This window comes from Choloepus didactylus, chromosome 22 (assembly GCF_015220235.1).
Source record: "Choloepus didactylus isolate mChoDid1 chromosome 22, mChoDid1.pri, whole genome shotgun sequence".
NCBI classification, from domain to species: Eukaryota; Metazoa; Chordata; class Mammalia; order Pilosa; family Megalonychidae; genus Choloepus; species Choloepus didactylus.
In genome coordinates, this window is record NC_051328.1 from 29546422 (window position 1) to 29563230 (window position 16809).

The 16809-nt window shown below is 42.4% G+C and overlaps 1 protein-coding gene and 1 long non-coding RNA gene across 3 annotated transcripts in view; one reads left to right on the plus strand and one right to left on the minus strand.

Moving 5' to 3' along the window:
* Positions 1 to 11401, plus strand: part of PDPR (pyruvate dehydrogenase phosphatase regulatory subunit) — a 61408-nt gene extending 50007 nt beyond the window's left edge. The window contains exons 17-18 of one of the 2 annotated variants that reach the window (XM_037816459.1): positions 4545 to 4727; positions 5763 to 6167. In XM_037816459.1, the coding sequence (XP_037672387.1) occupies positions 4545 to 4727; positions 5763 to 6167 (588 nt within the window). Of the gene's footprint in view, positions 1 to 4544; positions 4728 to 5762 lie in introns of both variants that reach the window. The other variant, XM_037816458.1, reaches the window with a different exon arrangement.
* LOC119518990 lies at positions 754 to 16510 on the minus strand. The gene is made up of 4 exons (XR_005213912.1): positions 16450 to 16510; positions 13859 to 14007; positions 12568 to 12680; positions 754 to 4801 (listed from the first exon to the last, which is right to left on the minus strand). It is a non-coding gene; the product is annotated as an uncharacterized LOC119518990 (long non-coding RNA).
* Positions 16511 to 16809: the final 299 nt, after the last annotated feature.

Below are 16809 nucleotides of genomic sequence, written 5' to 3' on the forward strand. Positions count from 1 at the left end.
CTTATATTTTGGGTGTAAAGTCTAAGAAACCGTTGTCTAACCATTATCCTGAACATGCTTCCCTATGCTTTATTCTATGAGTTTGATAGTTCTTGTTTTATATTTAGGTATTTCATCCATTTTGATTTGATGTTTTTGTGTAAGGTGTGAGGTAGGGGTCCTTCCTTCATTCTTTTGCAAAAGGAGATCCAGTTTTCCCAGCACTATTTATTGAAGAGACTATACTTTCCCAACCGAGTGGTCTTTGCCTCCTTGTCAAAAATCAGTTGGCCATAAATGTGAGGGTTGATTTTTCTGCACTTTTGATTTGATTCCATTGATCTATACGTCCACCCTTCTGCCAGTACCATTCTATTTATTTTGAGTATTGTGGCTTTGTAATAAGTTTTTAAATCAGGAAGTGTGAGTCCTGCACCTTCATTCTTTTTCAAGATGGCTTTGGCCATTTGGGGCCCCATACCATATAAATTGGATGATTGGATTTTCCATTTCTGCAATGAAGGTTGTTGGAATTTTGATTGAGAGTGCATTGAATCTTTAAATCACTTGGGTAGAATGGACATCTGAACAATATTTAGTCTTCCAATTTATGAACACGGAGTGTCCTCCCGTTTATTAAGTCTGTCTTTGATTTCTTTTAGGAATGTTTTGTAGTTTTACATCCTTGGCTGGATTTATTCCTAGATATTAGATTTTTTTGTTGCTATTGTAAATGCAGTTTTTTTCTTGATTTCTCCAGTTGTTCATTGCTTGTGTGTAGAAACACTACTGATTTCTACTGATTTTGGGGTGTTGATCCTGTACCGCACCACTTTCCTGAATTCATTTATTAGTTGTAGGAACTTTGTTATTGGAGTTTTCAGGATTTTCTGTATATAGGACCCTTTCTTCTAAAAAACACAAATGGAAGCATACTTCTATTTTTATTTTTTATTTTTTTGGCTTAATTTATCTTAGAGATCTTATCACATTTCTAAAGAGAAAGTTCTTCCTCTTTCTTTTAAACAGTGGCATTGTATGGTTGAATCATAAGCTATTATACTATCCAATTTATGGTGTTTACAGTCCTTTGCTATCATAGATAAATAATTCTGCAGTGTACAAGATTGTCTTTTTCCTTATAGCTTATGGAGTTGTCAAACATTAGCAGGTTTGCTGGTCTCATAGGTGCAAAATAGGACCGTCTGCCCTAGTACATTTTTAATTTCCATTTTGAGCAAGGCTGAGCAACTTTTTCAAAAACCCATCCCAATCCAAGTAAAAGCCAGTCTGCCAGGTCCTACAGTTTGCTTACCCATTTGAGTGAGGCTTCTGGTCATCTCTCTCCTCTGTGCCTCTCATCCCTTGCTGTTCTTTGAACATGCTATATGCCTCTGCCTTGGGCCGTCTTTTGCACACCCTTCCCTCAAATAGAGACGCCGAAGGCTCATGGCCTCATCTCCTTCAGGTGTCACCTCTTCCTGTTTTACTTTTAGCCATAGCACAAAAGGATTTTTGCCTGTTTTGTTAATTGTTATATCCCCAGCACCTAGAGAAATGCTTAGGATATAGTAAGTGCTCAATAAAAGTTTGTTGCGTGCGTTTTTCTATTTTATTCGTCACAGGATGCATGTAAGAAAATCACAGCCTTAACATGATGATGGGAGTGATTTTTAGTATTACAGGGAAATATGGGTTATTATAGGTTAAAGTTTTTTGGTACTGCACATGTCAGGTGGGCCAATTCTGGTAGAATTGGCTTTATTGCAATAAGGTAGGAATTGGGGTGGGTTGACACACATTTCTTCATTAATAAACATTAAGGGACTGTTAGCAAGATCACAAGACTTCTAAGTTACAAAACAAGGTAAGGGGATAAGTGCAGGATCAGGAGTTATGAGGCTATATAGTTACAAAGTAAAGCATCAAAGCATCTGGGTTACAGTTTGGTGAGTTACCAGTTAAGAAGTATTTACTTTTGGCTACATTACAATCTATCAGAAGGTTAACCAGTTTCTAGTCTTACCGATAGTTCAGTAAATTATAATTATTTTTGCTCGTTCTCAGTCACAGTTTCTTGAATATAATTTATAGTTAGAAGGGACTTCCCTGTTCCAAAGTTATAAATAATCTTCCCAGTTTTCATCTTCACTTTCTGGGTTTTGTTATTGTTTTGACTTTTTAAAAATATTTAAAGCCTTGATCCTTTTGCAGTGTGTTTTGGAGTATATTATGAGGTATGGCTCAAAACTGTTACATATTTTTTTAATGGATACCCAGTTGTCCCAATCCCACATTTATTGAAAAGTTCATTTCTCAACTGATTTGAGATTCTACCTTTATCAGACACTAAATTCCTGTTTGTATTTGGGTCTATTTCTGGACTTCCTATATCCATTACCTTGGTCTGTCTATTCATGATTTCATGATCCAGAACCACACTATTTTAATTATTGAGTTTTTGTAACGTGTCTTTAATTTTTGGTAGTGCTGATGTTTCCTCATAGCTTGGAGGACTCTGGAAAAGAAGAAAAATGCCTGCTTGTATTTCCTTGTGAACTTTATAATCTGCTTAACACACAGAGCAAAAAACACCCTGTTGGTAGTTTTGGCATTGTATCACACTCATAAATTAGGGAGAGTTGACATTTTTATGTGTTGGCTTTTGTTCACTTTCTTTTAGTGTCCTCCAGCAGTAAACTGAAGTTTCTTCCATACACATTTCTTAAGTTTATTCAATTAATTTTGTGTTGCTATTGTGAATTAGGTGTCTGCGTTCCATTATCTTTGTTATGACTGATGAAAGTTTTCTGTATATTAATTCTCCACACTGCTTCCTTACTAAATTGTCTTGTTTTTAGCTCATTCTCCAGATCTTATCATATACAAATGATAGTTTTCCTTCCTTAACAATTTTTCATTCCTTAATTTTGTCTTGTCCACTTGTTACAGGTGGCAGTGATCGTAGGGCATCTGTGTACTGTTCTTGATTTTAATCATATTGCTTTTAGTGTTATTTGTTAAAGCACATATTTATCAGTTCATGGAAATTTCATCTTATTCATACTCAAATATTATAGCGATGTGAAGATAAGGAATTATCCAACATTTGAGGAGGGTTGATACAAATGTAGCGGATGTGATTTGCCTGTACCTGGGATCAATTCTGAAGCACCCCACGTTGTACAGGTTTGCCACCCGGGTGCCTGTGTACCTGGTCACTTCCCATCAGCGGGTGCAGACTGTGGCTGCAGCAGCTTCGTCCTCACTTGGAGGCCCTCTGTGGAGGCTTCTGGTTTTTCTGGGCTGGTCTCTTTGTTAGGATGTCCCACAAGTTCAAGAGAGGAAATATGTGTCATGCCAGAGTTATTTTCAAGCTGGCTCTTGTCTTCAAGAAACTAATGCTTCTTTGAGAAGAGTTCTTTGAAAACATAGGGACAGATGGCAGATTCTTGTTTTTGTTCACACCCAGTTCTTGAGAGAACTTTACTCCTCTCATCTATCCCAAGGCTAGTTTAGCCTGGTTTAATTTTTTTCTCCTTACTCTTCCTCTAAAGTACAGAGGTATTCAGTTTGAGAGAGAAAAGCAACAAGTCCACCAACAGATACTATGGCTTTTTATTATTCTCACGTCTCTGCCAGGCTATTGCTCCTGTAGCCATCTTCCTTAGTTCAGGTGTCTCACATCTTCACATAGCATAGGTTGAGTATTGTGTTCAACAGTGTGGATTCCTTTCTTCCACATTTAAAGTTGTGTCTTGGTCACAGTGGTTTGTCCCATGGATGTCTATCAGATGCAGGAGGGCAATTTATAGCAACATACATTGCCAGGGTGAAGAACTACAGTACCGTGAGGCTGGCTTTATTGTGTCTTTCGTTTTTTGACTTTTGTAGTTTTTAAACCAGTGTAATCATTTATCAGAGTATGTCTGGATAGGAAGTGATTTTTTTTCAAATTGGAAACATCTTATGTTCACTTAGGTTATCAGATTTTGGAACTGGGAACCGAACAGCTGGAGAGGCTAGAGGTACTGGGCCGTGGCAGGAGAGCTCTGCTTTCTGGCTCCTCAGGGACTCATCTGGGTCTCTAAGCTGTGCCACTGTCTATGTGCGAGATCAGATGTTGCACCTGCTCATCTACAGCTACGAGAAATTTGTGCTTCACAGCATGGGCCAGCATGAGGGAAGGACCAGGGCTGAGTAACTGGGGCAAGAGAACAAGCCGGAACTAGCAGGTTGTGAAGCACAAGTGGGTTATTTTAAAAGTCATGAGAACGGTCATTCACTGAGTGATGAGCATTCCTGTGAGCAATGATTTAATACTTGCTATATACTAAGATCCCAGACATTTAAGAGAAGACAAAAGATGAGACTCCTGCCTCCACGGACCTTATTCATTGTTCCTACACTGAAGCTCCTTGGTTTGTGGTGGATGAGACCTCCTAGGAATTGTAGACAACCTCCTCTTTTCTGGGTTATTAGTGTCGGCAGTCAGGCACTCCTGGGTACATTCCATTTCCTTCTGAAGTGTCTGGTGGTTACTAACCTTTCGTCTCTCCCTATAGTATGCCCTGCATGTGTACAATGAAGTGATGAGTGTTGGGCAGAAATATGGAATCCGGAATGCTGGGTATTATGCTCTTCGCAGCCTCCGAATCGAGAAGTTTTTTGCCTTCTGGGGTCAAGATTTAAATACCTTCACAACACCCCTGGAATGTGGACGAGAGTTTCGAGTGAAGTTAGAGAAGGTACTGCATATATCCAGGCTCCAAACTGTCACTCAGTTTCCTGAGTGGTGACATCTACAGTAGAAGAGGAAAGGCTGAAATAGAAAGAAAAGTGTAAAAATATTGAGACCCCAGTGATGGCATTATCTATGGGATAAAGCATCTTAATTTCCCATTTTAACCACTTTCAGGTGTACAATTCAATGATATATCAATATTCACAATATTGTTCTACCATCACTAACATACATTACCCATACTTTTTCATCACCTCAAACAGAAACTCTGGTCATTTTTAGAGTAAACAACACAGTGGCAACTGACTGCTGGCCTCCGAGCTGTCAGGTCATCCTTTGTCCTTGTGCAGGGACAGGAGTGTGGCCTCAGTGGGGAGAGGAGGCTCCACATTTTTTTTAAAATTTAGATGGATACCACACATTCACTATACTGCATCTTCTTTCACCTAACAAAAAACCTTGTCATTCTGTATCAGTACAGTAGACCTATGTCGTTGTGTTTTTTTTTAAGCAAGTTAAGTAGTATTTATCAACTTAACTTTATAATACTCCATTATCAACCATTACCTGTGTTTTGGTTTATGTAATTTCTTTTTTTAACAGTTATGTCTTTTCCCTATTTGCCAAAAATCAGATATAAGAGGGAAACCACCCATATTTTCTCATTTAATTATAGTTAATGCTTTTGCTTTATTTTATTCGTCTTGTTTATTATATAAGTACATATACACACATATTTAGATATAGATCATGGACTTTTTGTTTGGAGCATACAAAAACATTGTTTTGTGAAATCCAACAAGTATTTTGAGAGCTCATTTTTGTTCCTAGATGTTTTTATTCTGTGTGGTCTTGTGATCAGAATCTGTTTATAAAATTGAAAAACGTGGACCTCCCTTGTTACAGAAATCCTCTGGAGGTGTCTTCTGTACTGTGAATGCGGTTTTTCATGCTGGGTGTGTGGGAGGGTGCTGGCCACCATGCCCTGAGGGCTGGGAGTCCAGTGGGCGGGCATGTCATGGTTCCCCTTCTCTCCTAGGGGACGGATTTCATTGGCCGGGATGCCCTGCTGCAGCAGAAGCAGAACGGAACATATAAGCGCTTCACCATGTTCATCCTGGAAGACCATGACACAGACCTGGACCTCTGGCCTTGGTGGGGAGAGCCCATTTACCGAAACGGGCACTATGTCGGCATCACCACTAGCAGCGCCTACAGCTTCACCCTGGAGCGCCATGTTTGCCTGGGCTTTGTGCACAATTTTGCTGAGGACACTGGGGCAGAACAGGTGGTGACAGCAGATTTCATCAACCGGGGAGAATATGAGATTGATATTGCGGGACAGCGGTTCCAGGCCAAGGCCAAGCTCTACCCCTTCAGCTCCCTTTTCACCCATAAGCGCCGGAAGGATGAAGTAGAGCTCAACGACTTCCAAGGGAAGTAAGGCCAGGGCAGTGTTGCCTCCTCCCCCATCATCTCAGCCCTGGGGGTACATCATTTTAGGAGCTTTTTTACTTCCTTCTGATCTCTTCCCTCTTTTGCCTTCTCTTACCTCCTTGATATAATTTTAAACTATGTCCTCCTCCTTCTCACAGTATGTGAGACCTGTCTTGTCCTTGCATCTTCTCCTCCTCCCTTTGGCAGTTTCCGATCTTCTAATGCCCCCCCCCCCCCCAATTGCCATGGTGGCAGGGAGTATATCTGACAGGAGCAAGCTCCACAAATTTTGAAAGTGGGTTAAAGTGACAGGCTGATTTTTGAATGCTGTGTCTCAAAGCAAGTTAAGCCAGTGTTGTGCAGGCAGCAAAGTTAACCTCCCTTGGTTACGTATTAATTTGGGGGGGGGGGGGGTGCCAGATGTCAGGTCCAGCCTCATGGAGGAGCCTGTGCCTTTTGGCAGGTAGCACGTCCTCCTGTTGGCTGTGTTGTGGGTCTGGCACTGACATCTCCACCACAAGGGCGATCATCTACCTCACGGACCAGAGCCTTGGGCGGCCAAAGGCTGCTCTGTAACAGGGACAGCGGCACCGTCCTCGTGCTTCCCAATGAACCAGTTAGCAGACTTTTGGGCCAGGACACTCCTGCTTTGAATTCATCTCTTGTTAATCTCTTTAATGAGTGATTTCTCTTCTTTTTAGCTAGTAAACAAGCCACAGTATTTGAAAGGAATAAACCATGTTGCCTTTTTCTTGTTTTTCCCATTTGAAAGGGTCTGACCACAGAAAACACACAAATGATGCGGAGATTTCTACTATTCCCACAGTGCTGTTTTTCTTTCAGTTGGTGAAGGTTCAGGCATGCTACCTTGATTTTCTCTTCGCCAAGTACATTTGGCTTTATCAGTTCAGCCTCACCTGTCTCCTCTGGGGGCAAGAACAGGGAGTGGAAGGTAGTGTGTCATTACAGTTGAGTAGCAAACCTAGCTGGCTTTGCTGAGTTCTGGAGATCTGCTGACATCCTGAGTAGATCCCCCTCTCAGAGCAGAGTGGATGGAGCCACGTGGAGATGAGCCTTGTGGTCCCACACTGGGCATGGAGGGGAAAGGGGCTCAGGAGCCACAGGGCACAGTCCCTGCTCCAGGAGCAGCGCTCCCCTCCAGCCCTCTGCCAATATCCTCTGGAAGACAAAACAACTTAGGTACCACAAAAGTTCCTTGCACACACATTTGAAGAAGTGGTTGTTTTCTGAGGATGAACTTGGATATCACAGTCCGTGCTGTCTTGTCCCAAAACTTATTTTTTCCTGGGTATTGCAAACAAACTGCTATTAGCGATTTTAATTAAACAGTAGCTTCTTTGTCTCAGTATCTTAGCAGTATTAGCTTTGATAAACCTGTAAGTATATTAAAAAAAAAAAAGTCCTTTCATTTTCTGGTGTCTGCCTTTTCTGGCATTTCTTTGGAGTCTGTTTATTCAGTTAATCAGACTGGCCCCTTATCCCTTTTAGATATTTCTTGCCATTTTCCCAGCTAGACCACTCCTAATTGATGATTGACTTTAATGTCCATCTCTTTTGGTGGTTGGTCTTGATTGATTATAGGATTATGTGATTGGAATTTCTAGTTGTTCTGGACCAAATGTGTGTTTAGGATGGAGGAGAAGTGGCCCCTTGCTGGGGAGCAGAGCAGTGATTCCACAACTGGGAAAGATGGGGGGCAGGAGTGGGCACTGAGCCAAATGCAGGAGATACCACCTAGACAGCCAAAAGGTGTAGGCTCTTCATATGCTTCCATTTTGCCACCCTAGAGTTGTCTTTTTTTTTTAAATTGCCTTTGTTACATTTAATGGAAGCATATTACAGTGTTACTGATGACCATAGACTCCTATTTGCTTTGATTATTTTTTTTTCCAGATACCATCCCTTTTTCAACACTGCATGGTTGACATTCACAGAGTTGTCTCTGTAAGTGGAAGTTTATTTGGGATTGAACCCCAAAGAAATTCTTGATTTATGAATTTATTATTCTTCGGACTTTAAATGTGGCAATATATTTGCTGTTCAAGTGTTACCTAGAAGTGTCACGCCACATAAAATCCAAATCAAAAACTAAAAGCCATCGCCATAGTTTAAAATTAGGGAATGCTATCATCACAATGTGTTAGTCAAATGGAAGTTTCATCAAAAGTATATATAACATTTAGAGTTTCTAAGACTTTGGATTCTCTTCTTTTCTATACTTGTTAATCTCTAGCTAATCCTGGTTTTATCAATTAGTTGTTAGCTTTCTAAGTACTATAATGAAATTTGATTTCGTGTCCAAAACCACACAGTGGCTTTCTGGTTCACTAGAGCTGGAAGTCCAGGCCCCCTATTTCCTGATGTCACCTGCTCTTCCTTCGAGCCACCAGAGCAGTGCTGTTCTTCCTGGGGCAGGCAGGCGTGTGGTGAGCCCTCAGGACTGCTCCTAAGGCCCTGGCAGGATGGTGATCTACTGGGGCATCACTTGGTTTCCTGTGTGAACTGAACCGTATTTATCCTTTGGCATTTTCTTCTAGTTTGTTCCAATAGGGATAGTGTGAAGCTGGTATTCCTGTCTATCTGGTCCTGATGTGAGCTCTGTGAACAGAGAGGGCTGAAGATGACTTTTTTCTGCCTCTAGCTTAATTGTGTGCCTCTTCTGGCGTCAAACACATCTAGAAAGTTAAGGAGAGAGGTACTTAAGCCTCACTGACCGCTGGTATCAGATTTATAACATGTTCTGGATTCCTGAGAGGCGGCGGCCTCTTGAGCAAGCAGGTTACTGATAGATGAGCCAGAGCTGTGGCTGCAGCTCTGTCGGGAACACAGGGCAGTCAGAACGCACTTATTTGTGTGTCATTTCTGTCTCTTGGGCAATGGGGCCACATGCGTTTTCCTTGTTTGGCAACTCTCCCTGGGGAACATACTAGTCATCTCTTCTAGAAATTTGAGGGATGCTTGATATCTTGCAAATGGGTGCCTGGGCACATTCTTCTCTCTGCAGTTATCAGTACATACATCTTGTTCTCTTCAAGGCAGATGGGCTTCGCATTCTTCTCTTCTATCTTGTCAGCATATTCAGTTAAAGAATCTTCTTGAACCCAGGAACAGAAAATGTGGTGGCCTCAAGCAGTGCAAGACCCAGGGTTCCAAATCCTCAGTGGGTCTCACTCTGTGTGTAAATGCCAGGTCCTGACTTACATTTGCATCAGAAAGATTTCCCTTCCATGATAACAGGACTGAGGGCAGAAAACCTCTAATTCAGAAGATTTTAAGAGCACAAGAATAAGAATGGAAACTGCTTAGGTAGCCTGTCTGAAGTCCTCTCCCCTGTGCACCTCCAAAGGCAGGGCACCTCGTGAGCTGAACAGAGTGCAGCAGAGGGAGCTGCCCCATGACCGCTGCACTCCTGTGCCCTCCCCTAAATGCCGAAGAGCCAGCGCAGGCCAGGGACACAGAGACCTTTTAGCCCAGTGACTCAACACAGTTTTCCATTTCGCTCCGGAGACCCTGGTCTCTCCAGCCTGGTTCTCATCAAGGAGTTCTGTCTCTGGGCTGCAGCAACTTGTACAGACTGAGGGTTTTATCTGTTTCCCCTATCTAGGCTGCTGTTTCCAAGAAAGTAATTAAACATATGATGAAAAAATAAATCTTCAGGTTTTCACAGTACATTACCCTGCCTTCTGCATGCATCTGAAATGGGACCCCACCCACCACATATACAGGAGCATGGGAGTGACAGGGCTTTCGGACAGCAGTAGTGGCTTCACTGAGATGCCCCACAGTCCAGATGCTGGCTCATGGCCACACTGCTGGCATTCTCACGAGTCTCTCTGAGAACCTGTGACTGAAAAAAGGGAATGTAGCATGACCCAAGTCTTGGGACTGATCCTAGAAAACAGTGTCCTGAGAGAGCAATTGTACTGGCTTGCTTTCAGGAGTTAACTAGAAGGTTCATTTTTATATCTTTTTGTTGTCTCTTGATATGTGTAGTCAACAAAGGGTCCTCTTTAAAATCTAAGATGCTTGGTAAACAGTGAGGAACACTGAATAGCCTTCTACTATTTTAATTTTCTATCTGCACACCCCACCCCTCACAAACATTGATATAAGCAGCATTTTATCAACATGATACAGGGAAATTTCCTCTTAAGTAAAGACTTCCCATCTCACATGCCATTCAGAGATACATGGATGCAGCAGCAGCACAGGTGAGTGGAAGAAATGGTAGATGAACCAACCTGACATTCAGGCATTGGCCACATCTTTCCAACCCGCAGTAAGTAGTGAAGGACTGTGGCTCCGTCAGATCCTCTGTCCCCATCACCGCTTCGGCCTCCACTTTAAGGTGCTGAGTTGTAAGGCTCCTTCATGGTCAGTTCCTCATCACCAAAGCACTATTTTCCAAGAGGACTGAGTATTTTGTATGTCTTGGCCTTGTGTTTGCCCATTAAATTCCCAAGTTGTTCTTGGTCAGTGTGATTCTTGACCTCTCTGAGCAATCTGTCTACATCTCATGGAGAATTAAACATTTCTTTCATGATATTTACATGCATTTAATTTTTATCCTTTGCAAACATATTGTGCCTTCTTGTTTTCCTGCCTTTCAAGGACAGAAATTACAAGAGGTGGGCAGGGTACTGTTACCATGCGTTTTAAAAGCTCTATGCCAGGATTTCCACAGCTGGAGCTTGGAGCATCTCTTCTCCCTACACCAGGTTCTAGTGCCTTAAACTCTACAATGTACAGTGGTGGATGTAAACAGCAAGAAGGAAAAAAAGTAACTGTGTTTCAGCCTATGGGTCTCCATCCACCCCACATAGCCTCCCCTTCACCAGAACAAATGGGTGTGGGGGTAGAAAGCTTCTGCAGCAGTGAAGGCTTTTCTAGCAGCATGTTTAACATGTTACTCTGTTCAACTCTTCAGATTTATAAAAACACCATGGTAATGACTGTAAAGTACTATAACTTATTTGCATTTGTAAAACATGTAGTTCAGCTCAGCCTTTTTCTGTTCATGTTTAGTATTAGAATGTGCTCCTGAGGAAATCTGAGACATGTAACTAAATGCAATCTTTTCTCAAGAGCCCAGGTGACTTTAGACACAGGGTTCCCAAGCATGTCTGCTTTCCTGTGCACTACATGTATATCAAGCAAGATTTCAATGAAGTTTTTTTTTCCATGTTACTTGGTTTGTAAATGAATAAACAGACATTTTAAATAACTTTTGCCTTGTTTACTTGTGAAATGTTCATCTGTAGTGATTTGCATTTGCCATGTAGTATATGTATTTGCCCTCACAAAAGATAACCATTGTACATAAAACCATTTAAAACTGTGTCACCAAAGTGTAAAAAAGAATTTGAATTTGGAAATGTAGGTGAAGAAGAGACAGGCATTTCTCTTACCCTCCGTGCAGTGAAGGTGCGGCTGGGTGGAGAGAGCTTTGTGCTCTCCCCGGATTTTGTCTCCTGACTGCAGCTGATTGCGTAGGAAGAACCTGATACTTCTCAGCCACGTTTGTATGAGCCCATGTTTGGGTGGAAGATGGTGTGTGTACCTTTTGCTCACATCTGATGGGAGCCAGCAATTATCTGACAAGCAGCCAGTAATCTTTTACTACACTGACTTCACTTTGCTAATCCAACTATTTTTTGAATAGCTACATCAAAGAATCCCCTAGGTTGGCTAACGTGTCTACAACAATCTCATCATCTTGTCATCCAAAGCTGACCCTTTTATGTCCAGTTTTGTGAATGGTCAACCAAAACAGAAACCTGAGAGTCATGCAGTCACCCCGTCACCTCTCCCCTCTGGATTCCATATTTCTGCCCAACACCCTATACTTCATTATACATATGCAGGGCATACTATAGGGAGAGACAAAAGGATAGTAACCAGCAGACACTTCAAAATGAAACGGAATATATCTGAAAGGGCCTGACAGCTGATACTATTAACCCAGAAAAGAGAGGTTGATAGGAGCCAGTTAAGTGGGCCAGAGGGGAGGCGTGAACACAGAAAGAGGAGGTAGGAGAGGAGGGGCTGCTCCCTTGACAGGCCTGCTGGAAGGGACCATCAAGAAATTAAGCCATCCTCAAAAATTATTTACTCATTCATTCCATAAATATTTGCGCTCCAACATGCTAGCTGTAGGGGATACAGCAGTGAAGAAACAGAAATAGAAACTGCATCCTAACTCATCACATACCTCATTTATAAAAAAGTGGGGAAGTGTCAGAGACCAACTCCCTATGACCAGAGAGCCTCTTCCACACTATCTGACATTCATTTCTGAATGTCAAATACAAAGAAGGAGAGGGTAGAAGACAAAGCTGGATCTACTGGCCTTTTCTTGCCAGCTGACCCCAAAGGGCCCCCCTTACCCGTGTATTTCCAGGTGACGTCCTCCAGAAGCAGGTTGGTGTCTTCCGGCATGTGTTTCTTAAGCCAGAACCAACAGTGGACCTGCTGGTCAGTGGGCGAAATCATGAAGAAACTGAAAGCAAGACCCAAAAGTATTCAAAACTGGGTAGCCAAAGAGGATTAAGAAGCAATCACACGCTCACCTAGTTTCAAAGCAATAAGTTAAACATCTCAGGTTTCATGGAGGGCCAAGAGCACCATTCTAGGATACATCACAATGACAAATCAGAAGATTCAGGCTTCCTGTTAGTGTGAAAAAATTTCAGGCTTATTAATGTAAGATAAGGCATCCTCTCCCAGAGGGCAACTGACTCTTCTATTCTGAGTTTTACATAATTTCGTGGGTTTCTCCCTCACCTCTCCCCACCCCCTGCCTTTTACATAAGCACGTGCATGTCTGTGTGTGTGTGTGTGTGTGAGAGATTTCTTTTGTATTTTCCTGCCAAGGAACTGGCCATGAGTTTTGTTTTTTTTTTTAATCTTCATTTTATTGAGATATATTCACATACCACGCAGTCATACAAAACAAATCGTACTTTCGATTGTTTACAGTACCATTACATAGTGGTACATTCATCACCCAAATCAATCCCTGACACCTTCATTAGCACACACACAAAAATAACAAGAATAATAATTAGAGTGAAAAAGAGCAATTGAAGTAAAAAAGAACACTGGGTACCTTTGTCTGTTTGTTTCCTTCCCCTATTTTTCTACTCATCCATCCATAAACTAGACAAAGTGGAGTGTGGTCCTTATGGCTTTCCCAATCCCATTGTCACCCCTCATAAGCTACATTTTTATACAACTGTCTTCGAGATTCATGGGTTTTGGGTTGTAGTTTGATAGTTTCAGGTATCCACCACCAGCTACCCCAACTCTTTAGAACCTAAAAAGGGTTGTCTAAAGTGTGCATAAGAGTGCCCACCAGAGTGACCTCTCGGCTCCTTCTGGAATCTCTCTGCCACTGAAGCTTATTTCATTTCCTTTCACATCCCCCTTTTGGTCAAGAAGATGTTCTCCGTCCCACGACGCCAGGTCCACACTCCTTCCCGGGAGTCATACTCCACGTCGCCAGGGAGATTCACTCCCCTGGGCGCCCGTGGCCATGAGTTATTGAAATGGCTTTTTTTTTGTTCTTGACATAATTATGGTTTCCTGGAAGAATGCGTTAGCTGGTCTGCTCAGCTCCAGGACCCTTAGGAACCCGGGTGCTGGAGGGAGCAGGGCGGAACAGTTAGCTGATCTCACCTGCGCTTGCTCAGCCGTGCTATGCTGCAGTCGTTTTCATACCCTCCACCCTCGTTGAGCATGCCGGTGTGCACGATGTGGCCCACGGGCACATCCAGGTCGTTGGAGAAGAGGTACTGTAGAATTTCTAATGCCTGATCCCCAGTGGACTGCAGGGTGAGAGAATGAAGCAGAGAGAGTGAGCAGTGAGCACAGCAGAGTTTGATTGGGTAACATGACCTGAAGTGCAACACAACTTACACTACCACTACCCAGGCAACAATATTTGCAGATTGACCCTACTGTGAGAAGCTGGAGAGAGAGTTAGCTATCGATTCTAATTATAAAGGCTTTTCTCCAGGCAAAATAAAAACCAGAAACAAAAAGATAAAATTTCAGAAGAATGTTATAAAAAGATGAAATACTAAAATATACTAAAGTTCTTACAGAATCAGTTTTGAAGTGATAAATGAAAAACCAGGAGGCATTCAATAAATATAAAAGGCTCCCTAATTTTTAACTTCCAGGTGTTTGTGAATTTTCTAAGTCTCTGATGGTTATTGATTTCTATTTGTATTCCATTGTGGTCAGAGAATGTGCTTTGAATAAATTCAATTTTTTTTAAATTTATTGAGGCTTGTTTTATGTCCCAGCATATGGTCTATTCTGGAGAAAGAGCTGTGATCACTAGAGAAGAATGTGTGTCCTAGTGATTTGGGATGGTGTGACAGGAAGTTAAAGTTGGTGGATTGGGGTATTGGGGGAGGGGGGACGGGGTATGCTGGAGTTCTGTGCATGGGGTTTGTATTGTTTTTGCAACTGTTCCTGTAAGTTTGAATTTATTTCAAAATAAAATTAAATTAAAAATTAAAAAAAAAAAAAAAAAGGCTTCCTAAAGGAGACTTCCGGGAAGAAGGTAGAGTGGGTGAAGCGGAGCTGGCTGCTTCTCTGTGAGAGAGGGGCTGGAGGACACTCACGGTTTTGGGATGTAACCAGCCACGGAGGGACCCTATGGTAGGTGGTGGGGATCCGTGGAGAGATGGTGCCTCGAGGGACTGGTTGAGTTTGTTTGGGCCAGGACCGCCTTCTGGAGCTGGTAGCAGCGAGACGGCCGCCAGGCAAGGGACTGAGCATGGGCTCTCATCTCCCATGCCCCCACCTTAGCAGTTAGCTGGGAGGTGATCCTCTGCAGCCACCCAGCCGGGAGCTCTTGTTAGGGAACCCAGTAGGCAGCATTTACTCTCCCCCCACGGAAGTCTAGGAAGTCAAGAAGCGAGGATAGGACAGGGAGCCGTACAGAGGCATCAGGAGACCTTCCCACACCCCAGAGGCTCGCGGGCACATAGTAGCAGGGAGCGGGTCACATTTGCGCTACAGGGTGTCCTTGAGCAGACTACATGCTGAACTGTACAGTGCACACATCGCAGCCCTAGGCAGGCAGTCCCCAGTGCACACAGAGAACTACAACAATGTTTGATTCCCCACCCGGTTTAGACCACGCCCAACACAAAGCAGAAGTTCAGGGAAGGCTAGCTTGAGAGTAAAAGGTGGCTCAAGAGGGCCACATGCTGGTAGGATAGGGAAACTGCACTCTAGCTAGCTGTAGCTCTAGCAAATTATACATAAATAAATAATCCAGCACTTCCCAAAATAACTTGAGCAAGACAAGCAAATGCCCTGAAGCCAACAGAAAATCATAAAGCACTGGAAGAATCTAGAAGATATGGACAAGCCAAACAAACAAATTAAAAAGCTCGAAGAAACTCAAAATTTGGAGCAATTAATTAAAGAAGTACACACAAATCTCCAAAACAATTTCAATGAGATGGCTAAAGACATAAAAGACATCAAGAAGACTATATAAGAGCATAAAGAATTTGAAAGAGTAACTGAATTTTGAGAGATAGTAGCACAGCAATGTAAGTACAGTGAACAAAGACGACTGTGAATATGGTTCAAAGAGGAAGGCTGGGATCATGTGGGACATCAGAACAAAAGACGAATGATAAAGACTGGGAGTGTGTAACTCAGGGAAACCTAGGATGCTCAATGATTGTAATAAAAGGTACAAATATGTTTTTACATGAGGTAGAACAAATGAATGTCAACATTGCAAGCTGTTAAATATAAGGTGGGATTGGGGGGAAAATACAATCAATGCAAACTAGAGGCTAGAATTAACAGAAACGTATTATGCTTCCTTTAATGTAACAAAAACAATACACCAAAGCTAAATGCATATGGGGGGTGGGGCATAGGGGAAGGATATGGGACTCCTGGCACTGGTGATGTTGTCTGACTCTTTATTCTACTTTAGGTTAATGCTATCTTTCCTTCTGTCACCTTCTAGCTATCAAGGTTTTTTGTTTGTTTGTTTTTCTCCCTTTCTCTTGCCCTTTTCTTTTGCCTCTCTGCCTTCTTTGACACTTCCTCCGTCTTTGTGGAAGAAATGTCCTTATATAGAGAGTGGCAATGGTGCTTGTTCTAGTTTGCTAATGCTGCTGGAATGCAAAACACCAGAGATGGATTGGCTTTTATAAAGGGGGTTTATTTGGTTACACAGTTACAGTCTTAAGGCCATAAAGTGTCCATCAACATCAACAATCAGGTACCTTCACTGGAGGATGGCCAATGGTGTCTGGAAAACCTCTGTTAGCTGGGAAGGCATGTGGCTGGCGTCTGCTCCAAAGTTCTGGTTTCAAAATGGCTTTCTCCCAGGACGTTCCTCTGTAGGCTGCAGTTCCTCAAAAATGTCACTCTCTCTCCAACCCAGCAGCCTGGACTCCTGAAGACAATTATATAATAATGTAGATTACAAGGGGTGACAGTGTGATTTTGAAGACCTTGTGGATCACACCCCCTTTATCTAGTGTATGGATGAGTGGAGGAATGGGGATAAAAACTAAAGGACAAATGGGGTGGGATGGGAGGATGATTTGGGTGTTTTTTTTTTCACTTTTATTTTTTATTCT